Here is a 17319-nt window from a genome sequence, read left to right as displayed (position 1 = left end):
CAGCAGGGCTGCGTTTATAATTGTCGCATGGCCCATTTGCAGTCAATGCATATCAACGTCCAGACATATAAGCTAAGAATAGCGACAAAATTCGGTTTGTTTCCGTGAGGAAACAAAATAAAGATATGTAGTAACAATTAAGGTATATTTAATTTCTTTATTTGAATTCATTTAATCTTTTATAAGAAGCATACATTAGGTTTTTATTTATTCAGATCCTTCGTCGTCAAGTCCAGAATATTTGTTGGAAGATTGCAAAACCTGAAACAAAAATAAATAATTTCTGATTAAAGATCGAATATAAATACAATACATTTCTAGAGTAAAAGTGAAAAAAATAGTTTAGAAAAAGGAAAAAAAAGCAGCCTGTGAAGATCCGATCCACGCCCAGCTACGTACATATGTATGGCCTCGAGCGGCTTTATAGACGACCCTAAAAGAAGCTATCCAATTCCGGTACCAATATCGGTACTTGTGGTACCCCGGTCGAAGTGCTCTCACAGTCGCAATTTCAAGGGATCAAATTAATAATAAAAAGATATCTTCCATCGTATATAGCAGCAGGATGGTCAGAGAATTGTCTAGACTAGGCGTTTAATGCTGATGAAAAATATATACTTTGTAGGGTCGAAAATACATTCTGGCACAGTTGCATGAATTTAATATATCTCTGTACTTGTTGAGTACCGGCTTTAATTAACCTTAAAAAGTGTAAAAGGGGCTAGTTTACTTACTGGTCCAGTCTGGTCAGGATGATACTTGGGAAGTTCCCGGTCATTGCGTGTGTTTTTGTTATCCTCTTTGTACTTTCCCTCGTCGTTGGAGCCGGTTTTTCCTTTTACATTTTCAGATCTAGGAAAAGCATAATTTTGGAAAATGTTAGACAAATGTAACACAAAATTTAAGGATGTGCCTAAAATTCGTTCCGGGGGTAACAAAGCGAGAATCGATCTAACTTTACTTTTTAGGATTCCAAAATCAGTTGTTTCCGCAAGAGAACGTAAATGCAAAAGGCAAACTAAAAAAACGAGGAGGAACGTTGTGAGACGCATTTGAGGGGTAGCCACAGCAAATGAACTTCGTCATTCTGAAACGCCGTAAGATGCAAAGCGAGCCAAATTATCAGCAACACGAGCCGAAGGCAATCTCCCAGACATTTTATTTAAAGGGTTGACATGATAATCATATCGCATTTGGCATTAATGCAGATTTGATACACTATTTAAATAATCACAATTTTTTGTATTATGTTAATATTTATTTTCACCTGTCATGGTCACGAGCTTTGTTGGACCTATTAACATCATCACGACGTCTATCATCTATTAAAAAAATGTTTTAAAATATAAGAGTTTGTGTGTTACTATACATATTTAAAAAATTATAATTATTTCAAATGTTTTCGTCATTAAACTGAGTATTTACCTTGTTTGTTATCGTCGCTGCTCTCTTGATTTTGGCGCCAATTGACAGCTGGATTGATACTCTCATTTTCATTTTTATCTATTTGAACTTCTGACAGTTTTTCAGTTAAATGCTCTTCTTCCTGTCGAATCTTGTCTTGCCTCCGAGCGTATGCTAATCTTTCTTCGATCTCTAATTCTCTAGAAGCTGTATCTACAGGCTTAGCTGATCCAAACACATTTACGGATGGTGTTACGCCCTGCTTAGAAACATTTGTTTCATTGACCTCAGCAACATCTTCCAAATCTGGATTTGTCTTTATATCTGGCAACGGTAGCGTTCGAGGTTTCAAGTTCAGCTTTGGTCTTTCTTCTTGTTTAGAATCGTCATCTGGTACATAACGTTCAATATTTTTTCCGCGACCATCTCGATATTTATCATTACTTTGATCATAGTCTCTCCGCGGAGGCGAATAATCATTGGATTGAGGTCTTACGCTTGTGCGCCAAGATCCAGGGGTGTTAGAATCTTCTCGTTCACTTATAGGTTTCCTTTCCCGATTAAAGCTTCTGTCAAAATTCGCAGCATATCCACCAGAACTACTGCCATTATTTTGACTATCCCGCCTCCAATTCACCGAGTCTCTATTGTCACTGCTATTACCAAACCCTTCAAAGCGACGATTCGATTTTTGACGGTTTTGTTGGTCATTTTCATTCGACAGCTCAATACGAATGCGACGTCCTTTGATGGATGGGTCTGGCAAGCTGAGAACATGAATTAAATCGTCCCTGCTTTCCAATTCCACATAGCCGAAACCACGGGAACGTCCGTTTTCACCATCTTCCCTTGGTAATCTCAACGAAATCAAGTTTATAGACCCAAAAAATTCATAGAGGTCGTCTTCGTTCGCATCAAAAGGCAAGTTATTGATGTAAGCTATGAAAGGAGGCCTGTGCGGAATGGAATTATCATCAAATATCCGATTTGCTCGGGGCGCAGTGGGCAGCTGATAAACTGAAGGTAATGTGCTACTCCCGTCATCACTATCATCGCCATCCAAGTTTCTTATTTTTTTCGAAACTTGCGTTGTTCCAGATGGTGTGTCACCATTAGAAAGAAACGATTGCAGAGAAATTACTGTTCCCTTGTTCTTTTTACCCTTTTTTCCTAAGGAATAAAAGAATTCACTTTATTTGGTGGCAAATACACTTGAAATTAAAATTAATACTCTAACATACCAGACATTATGAAATAAATGCACTGGTGGATATTAGTAATAAAATATTTAAAATATATGCATATGTATCTGTGTTCATATGCTTGTATTACGTGTCTGACATAAAACCACGCGGATGCTAGACATACAACTTTCTACTAGTAAAATATAAAACCACTCCAATATAAACAACTAACACATTGAATACTCAACGGATACTAATATAATGAAAAAATTGATTTTCAAACCTGCGGAAGCCATTTTGACTGAAAATTCCAAACAAACTTAAATTTTGAGGTGTTCTACGTATGCATATGAATATGACAATTTCTGAATATCGTTAACGAGCTAATGTTATTGGTTCGATATGTATGGCCGATATGTCAAGATAGCGTCAAATGTTGGGTTGATTTTAAATGTAAGAGATGGAACTCGGTAATGGTGTCTTCACTGTTGTTCTACCTCCTACTAAAAAATGCTTTTCAAGTGTGTAGCATCAAATATGTTAGTGGCTGAATATTTATATATTGATAAATGTGTTTCAAGTGCCAAATTTTCTTTGAGACTTTGGTGTAAGCGTTTTGCGAAAATAGTTTCTTAATATACTGGAATATTTTGTAATTTATTGATATCGATAGGGTTTCAATCCCATTTTGTTTTGCCATATTTGTCTTAAAAAAATTTATCTTTCTCATGAAAATTCAAATATTTGTATTAAATATTCCATCGTTTTGACAATCGCATTATATGCTTCCGAAGCAAAACTAAATCTATATTAATTAGGAACAAACGACATTTGTAACCCATGCCAACTATTGATATCGATTTTGTATCGGTCTCCAGGTCCTTGCCTCCTCTTTTGGAATTAAAATATATCTTATAAATATAAGATATTTACTTCACCATTATGACAAACCTGTGGACGACCTCTATAACTGGTGCCAGGGTTGATTTTGGTCAACCATTCGGTTTTGAGATGTTTGCAAAAAACCAAGCGATTCGCACGGGACAAATACAGAAGTGCGTTTCGCGGCTACAAATTCAAACCCGGTTTTTTCTACCATTTTTTTTTGTTTGATATACAATTTAGGATTTGATGCAGCTAACGAAAATGGACAAAGATTGCGCTGTGCCCCGGCTGCCGGTTGACGGCGAATTCATTCACTTCAATGACTGGAACATAAGCTACGAAAAGTCGCACATGTTGAGGAGCATCTGCAAGCAGGGCAGCACCAAGTGCTGCGACAAGGACGACGTCGGTCGCTGCGAACTCTGCCTCTATCATTAGCACCGTGCGCTAAGCTTAGGAGCTCGTGCTCTCCAAGCAGATGCACAAGTTATCCTTCAAGTAGCCAACCAACCAACCCACCCACACCCACAACTGTGCTTCAAATTCTATAAATTTCTGATGAATTTGGTCCAATCATATATGGTTCTAATTTTAACAACATATAATTGACAGTTAAACATATGTATAAGGTCAGTAGAGATCGCTTCACCAAAAGAGTATTTAATTTTCGACTTTCGTTGTATTTCACTTTCACAACAGAGATATCAATTTTGAGATGATTATCTTATTAAAGATAAGGAGTGAAAATTTTTTTTTGCTAGATACATACATTCATTTTAAGGCAAAGATATCGCTTGTTGTGTTTTCAACAGTTAAAAATCATGTTATATTTTCTAAGAAGATCAATTTTCTTGTATTATTTATGGTGCATAAGTTTTAATTTTACTCAAACTAACTCGGTGAGGAAAATGCTATACAAAACCATACTAAGATGCTTTTGAAAATGATTCCGCTTATTGTGTTCGTTTAGTTACACATCTGTGACGACAACACCACTAAAACAAATGAAGGATTGGCAAATTGGAAATATAAGGGGTTGCGTTACACAACGTCTGAGGGCGTTCTTTGCTGGGAAAAAGATGGTCAACTGTTAATACGCGAGTGCGATACCAACTCTGGTCATTGGCTTCCAAAAGCAGTAGAGTGCATCGAGAAAACAAATAAAAATGTGTTTTGTCCGGATGACCTCTTTGAAATTCAACAAAATGATGATGACCCGATTTGTTTAAAAATTTCAACTTTGCCGGAAGCGTATAATGAAACCTTCTGCTACGGTTCAAATATAATAATACCGCTGGATCTATCATCATCTGAAATGACTACAATTATGATGTTTTTAAAAGAAAAGAGGATTAATGAATATTGGTTGCCAATAAAGCGAAACAGTTCGTTTATGCCATTCATGATCAATTTGCCAGGAGAACGGTGGCGGAGAGTCATTGACGAAGACATACCAGTAGCTGATTTCAAATCTGATCTTCACTGCTTAAGGCACAGTACCGATAGATTAACAATTGAATTGAGTGATTGCAACATACATTTGCACTCGGTCTGTGTTTTTAAACGTAGTCTTTCATCTAATTCAGGATGCCCAGAAGGTTTTGGTGCTTTAAGCTATCAGCCAAATGAATGCTACGGTATCAATTGGAAGGAAAAAGACCAAAATCAAGTGCACATCAGTGAATACTTTGAAAAACGGAACTTGATTAGAATGGTACTACAAGAAATGATTCCTCAAGAAAAAGATAACTTTTTTTTTAAAGTTGATAGCTTTGTTGATAGTTTTTCTGATAAATATATGGTAATAATGAATAAACATGAAGACACAAAAGTTGCTTATGAAAACTCACACTGGTTTCCAGTATTGAGTAAGCAGGTTATAGAACCATCATCGCCATTCCTAATGAAATTGAAGTTCGATGAAAGCTTAAGAGAGTTAATACTAGTGATTTACCACCGCAATTACCTATGGACTAATGGATACAACGACATTGGTGTTCAATGTTTTACTAATGCAGGCTATGAACTTATAAAAAAAACTTCCATAGTTCTTATATGGGAAAATGAATTAAAAACTCGTTCAATTTTTAAACTAATATTAGTTGAAGATGGTCCTGGAGAGTATTGGTGTGAAGGTCATACAATTTTTAATTTTCAGTGGGTATCCACTAAACGGTTGATAGCGTTTAAGAAGATGCGCGGGCATGCCTTTGCCACGCGGTTAGATATCTCATGTATTTATCAGAATAATGAAATTGTTGTTAATATATGTACCAGCATCAACAAAAGCCCAGAACAAATTGGTAAGATAGTACAAAATCTGTTACTCAAAAGCGCGATAGATAGTCTTAATGATCTTGTTATGCACAATCTTCGTATTATGAATATTGAGAGAGTGTCAGAGCTCTCAATGGTTTGTTGGGCTCATGTAATGGTCTCTATTAAGAGTGGAAAGGAGTTAAATGCCGAAGACACCCTTAAAAATGGTTTAAAAGTTAATCACGAAACGTTTTCCAGTTTTCTTGTGTACAAAAAACTGGTAAATATCAATACTAACTTCATCAATGTAATACGTAGCACAGAATACTGTTTCCCCGAAGTTTTTTCGTCACAAAACTTAATGGAAAGTCAATGGATGCAGGTTCGTAGGGGAGAAAAAGGAACGGCACAGACTTTATGCCTTCAAAGTAATGGTATTCCATATACGAGACTATGCTCAGGAGACTTTGTACACGGGGCACATTGGGAACCATTAACACAATCCATCAGTTGTCAAAATGCTCAAGAAATTACTCAAATTTTATATGAGCTGGAGAAAATGCTCATGGGAGAAATAACACCAGAAAGAGTTTTAAAAGAAATGAAAAGCCTAATTAAAGACAACGAAAAGAAAATTGGGCCGGGCGATGTATACTTAATATCTAACATTGTTCAAGTCTCTCTCCAGAATCTTACCATTCCAAATATATTCTCTTCTAATGGGTTAGTTTTAGATGTCGCTCAAAACTCAACAAAATGGAAAAATTTATTTGATGAAATTATAGAAATCTACAATTTCTTTACAGATTTAGATAAAGACATACTTAGTTTGTCCGCAGAACTAAATTCAACCAGCAAATTCTTAGAAACGTTTGAAAATTCCATTGATGCTTGTTCAGTCTTAAAATATTTCGACCAAAACAGCTTCGTTGAAGAAGATATTGAATCTAAGTTTGATTTTGAAGTTTTCGACTACGTTGACATTGGTGTATACGTACAAGCCTCCCGTAGTTTCTTATACTTTTATATTAATCCCATAGTTTCAAATGTATCTGGGATAGCATTTTTTAATAATGATAGAAATGCTGAAGCTCCACAAATGTTAAAGGGTGAGTTTTGCAATGAGCATTTCCGATTTTTGCAATCCAATCATGATATTCAGGACTTTATCAATGACTCAAATTTACTACTTGCCACGTATGTACCAGACACTCTCTTAAATCGTCTCAACACTTTTTCAACCATTTTTAATCAAATAAATAAAACCCCTCCAATAGTTGTCATCAAAATACACTCAAACGACAATCTTTTTCAGCAGAATAATGTTGAAAAAGCTGTAACGAGTCGTGTCGTGTCAATATCCATACCTGGTTACAATACCATTCTGCCTGAGGCACTGCCGCTTATCCTACGAAGGCCACACACTGATCAAAAAAGTGATTCAGAGCAGTATTGTCACTACTGGAACTATGGTGATTGGGCTACCGATGGTATAACAATGTCCAACAATTCGGAAATAAGCGAAGATATAGTGATTTGTCTTTTAACACACTTAACACCATTTGCCTATGTTGTAGGCTCAAAAGGCTCACAAGTCTCAAGGAAAATACAGGATGGTTCTTTGGATATCATAACAGTGTTAGCCTCACTATCTTTGGTGGGCGTATGTTGTATTATTATCACAGCTATAACATTGTATTTTTTGCGGCAAAAATAAATGAAAATGCTTGAAAACAGAAAATTGAATAATAACAAGAGAACCATTTAAAGGATTTAAAGAGAAAGAGACTCAGGGTAGTGCCATAAGTTTCGCTCCAATATTATTCCGTCAAGTTATGCATGTATAAATATAATAACAACTATAAATCATTTTAAACAACATATTTTATATTACATAAGATTTAAAAGCCACAATTTAAAATAACTATGAAATAATGGCGGATTAAATTTATGAAATTAAAGAACGTGACCCACAACGTTCCACTTCTTTTTTTTATAGATTTGTAAAAATAGTCCCTTGTAAGATAAGAGCGTGATATCAACTTCACATCATGTGAAAGCTGGTGGCTTCCTGATAAATACTATTAATTCGGATAAATATATACATATATATGTTTAAAAAAAATATGATGTGGTTTGCAACCCAATAAATACATTTTTCATCATGATACTATTATAATAATATGTAAAAGAATTCAGAATATACCGTTGAACTGAAATTATTAAAATAAATTGGTCTATTGTTACCTACTGTGCACGGTTTGTGTACATGTATGTATGTTTATCACAACCACGAAATCTTCAACTGTTGAGTAATATATTTAGTAATGATAACGCTTCCAAATTATCCGGAACTGCTATTCTTGAATTTCGAGAAACATTTAATATACACATAAACTTTTGTGCAAGTAAGTGCAAAATGGGATGGGAAAATGTGTAAAAATGTATCTTTAAAATATGTGACTACCTTGCTCAACGTCGAAAACAAGAAAGAATAAGTGTGCTTCGCATAAATGTACTCCGCAGCTTTAATAAAAAATTTAATTATAAAGTGCTGTCCAATTTTCTTAGATGAAGTTCTCGATTTTTTCCACTCTCTACCATGAATGACATGATCAATTTTACTATTACTCTACAGACCCCTTCATACTATGTATCCTCCATTAGACTTTTGTCCAGTCATCCGCCAATTGCGCCTCGTTCAACGTATGCATCACACCATTTATCATTACGAAGCACAAAAAGCATCATGCCTATATGCCTCATCTTCAATCCGAACCAATGCCCTAACTCGAAATCAAAATGGCCGATCTCGCAACTCTCAAAGGTATCTCTTTCATATTCATTCTTGTCGAGACGTAAGTTATCTTTGATGCTTTAAACAAGTAATTATGATTTAATGCTGTTTTTACTTATGTTTCTCTTTAGCATATTTAGCTATGACCAACATTAAAGGGATTTACATTTGCGTGATTTTGCTATTTTGTGCAATTCAAATAAAGGTAAGATTTATAAAAGAACTAAAATTGTTATCCATTTAAATTTGTTTAAGTCTATATCATTCATGTTTCTCCTTTTCAGGCAACTGTTAAAAGAGATATAGATGTCTCTTCCCTTTACATGGGGATTTCAGAGGATCGCTTACCAAAGGAAATCGTTCCACTCAGTTATGAAGTACAAATTGAACCCAACATAGAAGAACAAACTTTTACCGGCTACATAAAAATACATTTGCGTTGGATTAACGATTTAAAGAAAATCTCTTTACATGCTCACTTTGACTTGACTTTAGAAGATAAAAAAATTAAACTAAAACAAATGACAACAGATGTTGGGTGAATATTTAAAAAATTTATTTTTGTGTATACACTTTATTTTAATTTTAGCAACCTGACAACGTTCGAGGATATTACCATTTTGCGAGGCGGACGACTTCCACGAAAGTCTATTTATGTTTTACATTTAAAAGAGTTGGTTAAAAAAGACTCTGAATGTATGCTGGAAATACCATTCGAGGGAAATATTTGGGAAACTGCAGATGGACTATTCAGAGGACATTATACGAATTCTACCTCTCTTGACCAGGAAATTTATTTGGCTACAAATTTAAAACCAAACAATGCACGTCGGTTGTTTCCTTGCTTTGATGAGCCTGGGTTTAAGGTGAGTGTTCGGCTATGTTCCGGCAGTGACTCACAACGTTCCACCTCGTTTTGTATATTTGTTTAGCCTTTTCGAACATTTACCAAAACTTGTGCAAGTACTAAATACTAAGTACTTATACATAAATACATTTTATACATAAACAAAAACTTATTTTACTTTGAAACAGGTTCCATTTACCGTATCAATCGCCAGACCTAAAGATTTTACAACTATTTTTAATACACCGTTGCTTCGAACTGATCCACAGTAAGTATAATAAAAAAGAATTAATAAAATAATAAAGCCTTTTATTTGTTTTTATTAAAGCCCTTTATTAAGCAACTACATGTTGGATTATTTTGATACAACACCGCCAATGTCTACATTTACGTTCGGATTTGTAGTATCCAAACTTCAACAGTGGAATAATGAACCTATAAACGAAACCTATAATCTTTCTTCTCCAACTATTAATATTTGGAGTAACCAATTAGACGCTGACTTTAAGGTGAGCTGTTCTTAATCTAAATTATACCATAAAAAACGTCGTTTTGGTTATTTTTTTATAGGAAATTCACGAAAAGTTATATTTAACCTATGAAACTATTAAAGATTATTTTAACTTAACAATTCCATTGCCTAAAATCGATGTGCTTGCAATTCCCGATCTACCAACCGCAGATTCTATAGGAATTTGGGGCATACTGATCATGAGGTAACATTTGTGTGTAAAGTCAATTGGATACAATATTAATCTTTTTCATTTAGAGACACTGAAATTTTGAAGAAGGGGAACTTTGTGTTGGCGCGCGAGCTTTTAAGTCAGTGGATTGGTTCGTGGATTACCCCCGAATGGTGGAGTGAGGCAAATATAAACAAAGCTTTGACCAGTTTTCTAGCAGCAGAATTTGTTATGACGGTAAGTTAGCATTCAAAGTATGTATGTACCTTAAACTAATTTAAGATCTATGGACGTAGATGGATGGCGGTGTGGAATTTAATGGAAAATATCCCATGACAATTCTTTACTCATTGTACTATGAACTAAGCAAAAGATATCCTCATTCACGGATTACGAAAATGAAACAAGAAACCGAATCGTTCAAGACAGAACTTGTTTTTCGAATGCTGAACTTTACATTGGGCAAGTTCACATTTCAAAATGGCCTGCGCAGTTTTATTTTAAATCATAAATATAAAACTTTCACTGGGGACGACCTTTGGGTTGCACTGTCCAACCAAGCAATTAAGGATGGAACACTTGACAGTCACTTCAATGTATCAGATATTGCCAAATCGTGGATCAATCAAAATCGCTTACCGCTTATAACTGTCAATAGAGATTATGACAAAGCCACTGCGACCATAGATCAAAAATTATACCTAAGGGAAAGGCCTCATGACGTACCCGAGAAGGATAAAATGCTATGGTGGATTCCAATTTTAGTTAGTACTCCGGACTCTATAAACTTGTCGAATTATACTTCTTATGTGTGGATGAATGGGACTAGACAAATAAACATAGCCAATCTGCCTAAAAGCAATCAATTTATTATTATAAATAAAGAAGAAATTGGTCCGTTTCCCGTCAACTATGATCAACAAAATTGGAATATGTTGTCAAATTTCTTGCAAACTGCAAACGGCAGGTCTGCAATACCCACTTATACCAGGTAAGTAGTAGAAGCTCAAAATGTATGAATTTGCTATGTGTATGAATTAAATAAATATTTTATAGGGCCAAATTGCTACATGACGCCTGGAATCTAGCTTATGCAGGCGAACTAAGTTTTGCAACGGCTTTCGATATGACTTTATTCATGAGATATGAGCGCAATCATATTGTTTGGAGTCCTGTTTTTACATTTATAGACCATTTTGGCCGGTATATCGACATGTCGGAAGTTCATAAAAAATTCGAGGTAAGTACGTGGGAAAAAATACAGAAATAAAAAATAAAACATTACATTCACATTTTCAGCAATATACCACAATTCTTCTAGCTCCTTTATATGAGGAGCTGGGTCCTGAAAGTGAAAATGAAGATCATTCTGTGACAGAGATGCGGAAATTGGCGAAGACTTTCTTGTGTCGTTCAGGCTATCAACCATGTATTGCAGAAGCACAAAAATCATTTGAATTGTGGTTAAATGAGCCTGACACATCTTTTGATCGGTTGGTAAAATTGAATAATCATAGTAAATTATCTATATAATACTTCATTTCAGCATTCCCAAGGAATACATTTGTCCTGTTTTCAAATGGGGGTCGATGGATGAATGGAAACTTGGGTTGAAACATTTAAGCCAGTTCCCAAAGTCACGTCCACAAAGTGAACGAACTTTTCTCTTGAAAATGTTAGTTGGCTGCCCATCGGAGCAAGAAAAGATTAATCATCTACTAGAGTTGGTTCTATTAGAATCTAGTTCGAATTTTACTGAGAACGACATATTATTAATTTTAAATACTTTAACCGGCGGATCTGTTGGATATACATCATTATTGAAATTTGTGTCTAAGCATTGGACTTTAATTCAAGAAAGGTAAGAAAGATTCATTAACTTAAATGCTATAAGTGAATTATAAATTATAAGCAACTAAAATAACCAAAAATCTAATGTATTTATTTAATATTTCTTTCTAGGTTTCAAAATAATACTAATCTTTGGGATAAATTAATCGGTTCAGCAACTGGAATGTTTGCAACTAAAGAGGGATATAATATGGTGAAGGACTTCTACGATCAACATCGTGGAGAATTCGGAAGTGCACAGCATATTATTGAAAAGTCCCTTCGAAATATAAAAGAGGAAGCGCAGTGGAGTGATCAAAATCTGCCAGTTATTGAAGAATGGCTGGAAACCTACTTATCAAAAACAACAACATCAAATTAAATATTTCCAAAAATATAAGTGTATTATTTTTGAATTACGGTTTTCGTATGCATATGCACCACGTTTGGGGACTAACACCCATTTCTTTTTTTTTGAAACATAAGCTCCCAATTTCATATTTAGAAAAGGAAAGTTTGTACATAGCCCAGGCAAGGTCTTGGCAAACGCATCACACACACCCTCTGAGGATTCCTTAATCGTTTTTGTATAGTCTTTATATATGTATGTATGTTTAATTTATTACATTTATTACATTTAACTTAATAATATACAATTTTTAACATATTGGATCTTAGCACAAATAAATAAAACATTTTATATGACACTTATAAGTCCAAATACATTATCTTTGTGGCAGATAATGCCCCACAGAGACTCAAAAAGCTAGCGGTATAAATAACAGCGGTTGTAGTACCCGATATTTTAATAATTGTACCCATACAAATAGATAAAATAAATTGGGCCAAGAATACCATGCTACTTATGATGGCAATATCAGTGCCCAGTCCTCTAACGCCTGAGCCATGTTTTGCTTGTCCATTTTCATCTAACTCAAACTAAAAGCAATGGTTATTTTGCATATTCCGATTATAAAATATATTATAAAATATATACTCACCGTGGACAAATAATGGTAGTGTGCTACAAGTAAATATGGCATGGTGAAGAGAGTTGAATACATAACGCCCGCTGTCCAGCTAAATAGGATGACGCTACTTTTGGCTCGAGTCAAGGCCATCAAAGCCATTCCAGTACAATAGAAACAAAGACCTCCAACGTATACATTCTTGGCACTAAACAAATTTTGGAATTAGTAATTAAATGAGGTTTAAATGATTGCAAATTACCGAAAACGTTGAATAAGCTTGTCTATAACAAGGGAATAGCAAGCACATGACAGTGAATACATTGCCATTCCCCAACATCCGAAACGAATGCCCTCTTCATAACGGATCTGAGGTTCTGATCCTTCTGTTGCCTTTGGGTCACCATTGAATATAGCTTCGCCCACAAAATCAGTAAAATAAAGGGAGTAGCAAACATGCGCCATCCAACAAAACAGATTCGTGAGGCATACCATTCGCAAGGAGTGTGGCATGTATACAATGGATAGTAAATAATGTGACAATGACTCTATTTGTACGGAGCTTTGTATCGGTTGTACATTCTCTACTTCGGTTTTTTCGGGTAGAGATTCTGGATTTTCCATGAATGAAGTTTCATCAACATTCTGCACTGCTGAGATTTGTTCTTCTGTAGATTCAGTTGTTAGCTTAAAATAAAAATTGTCATTGTCATTGAATACGTGATGAAAATAAACATTTTACCTGTTTCTTATGTTCATCATTCAAGACAGATACTTCATTGTCAAGAGCGCCGTAAGTTGAAAGTGGCACTTCAGACTGTTCTTTTTCCTTCATATAATCCCTGTTTTCGTTACTCGATATTGCCCAAAGGGGTATTTCAGCAAAACTGGTAATTGTTAATGTAACACAAGCGACAAATATAAAAGTTATTATTGAGAAAACAGCCTTGACATGTCCTCCCAATCGACGCCCTGAATCAGTTATATTTGTAATTTAGGTATTTAGTGTTTTAATAAGCTTACCAATTTCTGTTTCATCCCAGTTAAGGCCTCCCATTGAATAGCCAAAAAATCCTCCCAGTCCCGCCATAATAGTGAAAGTAGAGAGACCCTTGGCATGATCCTCGGGCACGCAGACATCAAGTAAATACGCTCTTGAAGGACTTTGACAAGCATCTGCGTCAAAGTCAAGTAAAACGGTTCCCAAAACAGTAAAGAAAATTCCCCAAGGATGGGAGTTCTTTGAAGAGCCATGCATCGTTTCAGTTCCATTTTGGGTAACGTTGCTTACAGGAATTACATTTGGCGGGCTGTGATATTCGTCGCCAAACCAATAACCCAAATTTTCACCATTCGGCACCAAAAGAAGTCCTTGGAATGAAAATATGTATGTAAGATGAATTTTAGGAGACAACATTTGCACACAGATAATAAATGTTAGAAGTGGATATTAGCTAGGAATATTTATTCGGAGCTCCATTACTCTTGGCTAGCCATCCATCTCCCAAAGTGTATGGTACAATTCTGTTAAGCGAGTGAGAAGAAGGGACAGAGAGTATTCGAATGAAGGCTCTTCATCTGCGTTCGTACTCTTTCATAGTGTTTTCGTTGCCTGATTAACCTAATACTTTAATCTTAGTTGTGTGAAATACTTATTATTATTACCAAGAACCACTCCGATTGATAGCAGTAATATAAATGGCCGTCTTCGTCCCATATTTAACTTGCATCGGTCAGAAAATGATCCCAATATTGGGCATAAAAAGAATCCAACTAGGGGAGATAATGCCCAAACCAATGTCATGTGCTGATGCTCAACTCCGATTTTGAGTAGTGTTGGAGACACAAATGCTGTTTCTGCCGCGTACGAAAACTCAATGCCCATTACTGCAGCAGATACACGGATCAACTCAGCACGCGTTTTGCATCTGGAAAACAAAATAGTTCAAGGTAAATTAGTTAAAATAGCATGCATAGTGCAAGTTTTTTAATATGTTCATATCAAATCTGAGTGGTGGATTCAAATGAAAATATAAGTTTAAATATTTGTTGCTCTATGGAGATGAATTTAATAGTGCATTATTACATGATATAAATGAAAACGAGGAGAAACGTTATGAGTCGCCTTTACAGGCGACTCTACTTTAACACCCGGTACTCGTTAGTATAAATGTATGTAAATACATACAAATATACATACATACATAAGTCAGCTTTTTATTTTTTTTTTAAATTTAAGCCACTGCAAATGAATATCTTAATTCTTGCTACAATAATGATCCAATCTGATCATATTATATATATTGCGGGATCTCATAGATGTGGACATTCTCTATTGCACTGCGTTTTTAGTTTTCTTTTATCTTAAAAATTGTGGATGTATAAAAACAGATATAATGTTAAGCCACACAGAACCTTGATTGTGTAATTTAATTTGATTACCTAAATATGTGTGAGTAATCCTTATTAGCACTTGTGTTTCCTTTGAGCTGCCCCAATGCGCTTTCTTTAGCTCTTTGTAGTATATTCGACTCCTCACTTTCAAAGCCATGGTAAAATTCTTTAATATTGTCTCTTAATTGATGAAAGCGCCCAGTGATGCCCTGATACTGGTGCAACTTTTCCATATTTTAGGGAAGATTATGTTACTTCAAAAATTTGAATGCAGGCCTTAAATCTTTTATGGTTTCACGAATTTCTTAACAAAAATATCACACGCCAAGGAAGCCAACACGGTTGACAGTTAATCTAAAAGTGCACTCGCTTGCAAGCAAATTTATTGGGACTGAGGAATTTTCTTATTCGAATGTGACCTTTCCAACGTATTTTAGCGAGCATGCGTTAACATTGTAAAACTTTGAGCTGTTCCAGTATACCCACGAACCATAAATACATACATATATACAAAACACAAAGACAACAACTAGCGCTTGGAAGAAAAACGTTCCAAACTATTAGTATCGTCAAACAAAACAGTGAAGCAAGGTTAGTTCGAGGGGGACCGAAGCGTTTCATACCCTTCGTTCGTTCGTTTCCTCAGGTGTGGTAATATCATCCATATATTCACTTTTCTTGAGTCACGGTGTTTGTGACTGAACTCCTCCTTAGCGGCTCGATCGATTGTTGTATATTGAGTACGTCTGCAAATAGGATAAATCTATTTTTCATCTATATATAGCCACTCATATACTTTTAAAATCGAAAAATTTTTATACCCGGTACTCGAAGAGTAAATAGGGTATATTTCACTTCTGCTCGAAAGAAAAGTACATGTGTACATACATATGCAACGCACAGAAAGAAACGTTTCAGCATCAATAGCCGAGTCGATATAGCCATGTCTGCTGGCCGTATTGTTGGCGGCTAGTTCTCAGAGACTATAAGAGCTAGAGCAACCAAGTTTTGCATTCACATTTCTGTAATATCACCCCCTTCCTCCCACGGAAGTACCGGGTATAAGAGCAGTAATGCGTTTAAACGTGTCTCACAACGTTCCTCCTCGTTATTTGTATGGATAATGTTTTTGTGACGTGTGCATTGTTATATATTTTTGGTTGTTTTTTTAAAGAGAAGCTTTTTTTTATTTTGCTTCTTAGAAGGTGAGAGAATCGCGCATAATTGATTTCTTCATTTAATTTATGCTTGTTATGGACATGGTTACAAATTTTTAGACAAGCCCACAGCCGAAGTGTGCCCAGAAGAGGAGCGGGAAGTGCTCCTTAAGTTAGTGTTCCTTCTAATTTTAGTCAAATTTCAGCAGGTAAATACTAATATTATCTAGTAGTATCTATGTTTGCATTTAAGTTATATTGTTTATTTATCTAAGCTTCCCAAATATTGTGGACATTTTTAAACATGGTTTAGATGAAACATTTGAACTATGGTATTTTATGTGATATGCGTCTGCATTTTAACCATGTTTTAAAGAATAATATTGTACCTAACAACCTATTCAAATGCCTAATTAATTGGGTGACATGGTAAAAGCTTTTAATTCTATGATCAGTTGAACTAAAGATTGGGAATGAACTCCACATTCAAGAAGGCTTACACATTCGGTCATTGTGTCTGGACACATCCCGATATTAAGCAATTTAGATAGTCCATCAACAACTGTACGTAGTCTATTTGACTCAATCGCTTCTTTATTTACTAAAAGTGACATGTCTTCAGGCGTTCTTCAACTCGAGTATCCAAATCTGAAATATTCCATCATCTAATTACAGTGTTTAAGGTAAAGTATTTGTTCATTTACTTACTTAAATTTTGTTTATATTTTTGTTGCCTGACCTGAGCATCTGTGTGACCGCAGAATTATCGATAAGATACACCGACAGACCCTCGGAAATATACCCTTTCATTTTCAAAATATACTGAAAGTATACCGTAAATTTAAAATCAATTTCCCCTTTGATTTCTGCTTTATATTACCAGCTGTTTAGAACTCTCAGCTTTATAATTT

General features: G+C 35.2%; 4 protein-coding genes across 7 annotated transcripts; 2 read left to right on the top strand and 2 right to left on the bottom strand.

Moving 5' to 3' along the window:
- Positions 1 to 137: 137 nt before the first annotated feature.
- On the bottom strand, positions 138 to 3015 carry LOC117896318 (eukaryotic translation initiation factor 4B). Of its 3 annotated transcripts, XM_034804549.1 has the most exons (5): positions 2872 to 3015; positions 1426 to 2574; positions 1268 to 1322; positions 735 to 852; positions 138 to 261 (listed from the first exon to the last, which is right to left on the bottom strand). In XM_034804549.1, exons 1-5 carry the CDS (start codon positions 2882 to 2884, stop codon positions 208 to 210), a joined length of 1389 nt encoding a protein of 462 aa, XP_034660440.1. In that variant the 5' UTR covers positions 2885 to 3015; the 3' UTR covers positions 138 to 207. The 3 variants fall into 3 exon arrangements, 2 of the variants coding, with proteins under 2 accessions (XP_034660440.1, XP_034660441.1); XR_004649022.1 differs by lacking the exon at positions 1268 to 1322; XM_034804550.1 differs by lacking the exon at positions 1426 to 2574 and having other exon boundaries at positions 2872 to 2974.
- Positions 1400 to 15635, bottom strand: LOC117896317 (proton-associated sugar transporter A). The gene is made up of 9 exons (XM_034804548.1): positions 15300 to 15635; positions 14523 to 14785; positions 13881 to 14228; positions 13600 to 13829; positions 13120 to 13544; positions 12891 to 13065; positions 12584 to 12828; positions 8088 to 8094; positions 1400 to 1413 (listed from the first exon to the last, which is right to left on the bottom strand). The coding sequence occupies exons 1-7, from the start codon at positions 15482 to 15484 to the stop codon at positions 12598 to 12600; spliced, it is 1857 nt and encodes a 618-aa protein (XP_034660439.1). The 5' UTR covers positions 15485 to 15635; the 3' UTR covers positions 1400 to 1413; positions 8088 to 8094; positions 12584 to 12597.
- LOC117896032 lies at positions 4295 to 7712 on the top strand. Its single transcript, XM_034804040.1, has 2 exons — positions 4295 to 4372; positions 4444 to 7712. The coding sequence occupies exons 1-2, from the start codon at positions 4295 to 4297 to the stop codon at positions 7447 to 7449; spliced, it is 3084 nt and encodes a 1027-aa protein (XP_034659931.1). The 3' UTR covers positions 7450 to 7712.
- LOC117896316 (aminopeptidase N) lies at positions 8047 to 12454 on the top strand. Of its 2 annotated transcripts, none has more exons than XM_034804546.1 (13): positions 8047 to 8140; positions 8661 to 8734; positions 8814 to 9067; positions 9119 to 9395; positions 9565 to 9644; positions 9705 to 9885; positions 9947 to 10092; positions 10146 to 10296; positions 10356 to 11050; positions 11116 to 11299; positions 11359 to 11552; positions 11606 to 11920; positions 12022 to 12454. In XM_034804546.1, exons 2-13 carry the CDS (start codon positions 8672 to 8674, stop codon positions 12269 to 12271), a joined length of 2790 nt encoding a protein of 929 aa, XP_034660437.1. In that variant the 5' UTR covers positions 8047 to 8140; positions 8661 to 8671; the 3' UTR covers positions 12272 to 12454. The 2 variants fall into 2 exon arrangements, with proteins under 2 accessions (XP_034660437.1, XP_034660438.1); XM_034804547.1 differs by lacking the exon at positions 8047 to 8140 and adding an exon at positions 8497 to 8559.
- Positions 15636 to 17319: the final 1684 nt, after the last annotated feature.

Source organism: Drosophila subobscura, chromosome O, assembly GCF_008121235.1.
Source record: "Drosophila subobscura isolate 14011-0131.10 chromosome O, UCBerk_Dsub_1.0, whole genome shotgun sequence".
In the NCBI taxonomy this organism is placed as follows: domain Eukaryota; kingdom Metazoa; phylum Arthropoda; class Insecta; order Diptera; family Drosophilidae; genus Drosophila; species Drosophila subobscura.
This window is presented reverse-complemented; position numbering and strand designations above follow the sequence as displayed.

Excerpts from the sequence above, each read along its gene's own strand:
- LOC117896318 (XM_034804549.1), bottom strand. Across the intron at positions 853-1,267 it reads AAAGCTCGTGACCATGACAG|ATCTGAAAATGTAAAAGGAA; the intron begins GTGAAAATAAAT and ends TGCTTTTCCTAG. Across the intron at positions 262-734 it reads ATCCTGACCAGACTGGACCA|GTTTTGCAATCTTCCAACAA; the intron begins GTAAGTAAACTA and ends TTTTTGTTTCAG.
- LOC117896032 (XM_034804040.1), top strand. The coding sequence starts at position 4,295 with ATGTTATATTTTCTAAGAAGATCAATTTTCTTGTATTATTTATGGTGC. Across the intron at positions 4,373-4,443 it reads ATTTTACTCAAACTAACTCG|TTACACATCTGTGACGACAA; the intron begins GTGAGGAAAATG and ends GTGTTCGTTTAG.
- LOC117896316 (XM_034804547.1), top strand. The coding sequence starts at position 8,535 with ATGGCCGATCTCGCAACTCTCAAAG. Across the intron at positions 10,093-10,145 it reads TGGGGCATACTGATCATGAG|AGACACTGAAATTTTGAAGA; the intron begins GTAACATTTGTG and ends TTTTTCATTTAG. Across the intron at positions 11,553-11,605 it reads CCTGACACATCTTTTGATCG|CATTCCCAAGGAATACATTT; the intron begins GTTGGTAAAATT and ends ACTTCATTTCAG.
- LOC117896317 (XM_034804548.1), bottom strand. The coding sequence starts at position 15,484 with ATGGAAAAGTTGCACCAGTATCAGGGCATCACTGGGCGCTTTCATCAA. Across the intron at positions 14,786-15,299 it reads GATTACTCACACATATTTAG|ATGCAAAACGCGTGCTGAGT; the intron begins GTAATCAAATTA and ends TTTGTTTTCCAG. Across the intron at positions 13,066-13,119 it reads AAGCTTATTCAACGTTTTCG|TGCCAAGAATGTATACGTTG; the intron begins GTAATTTGCAAT and ends AAATTTGTTTAG.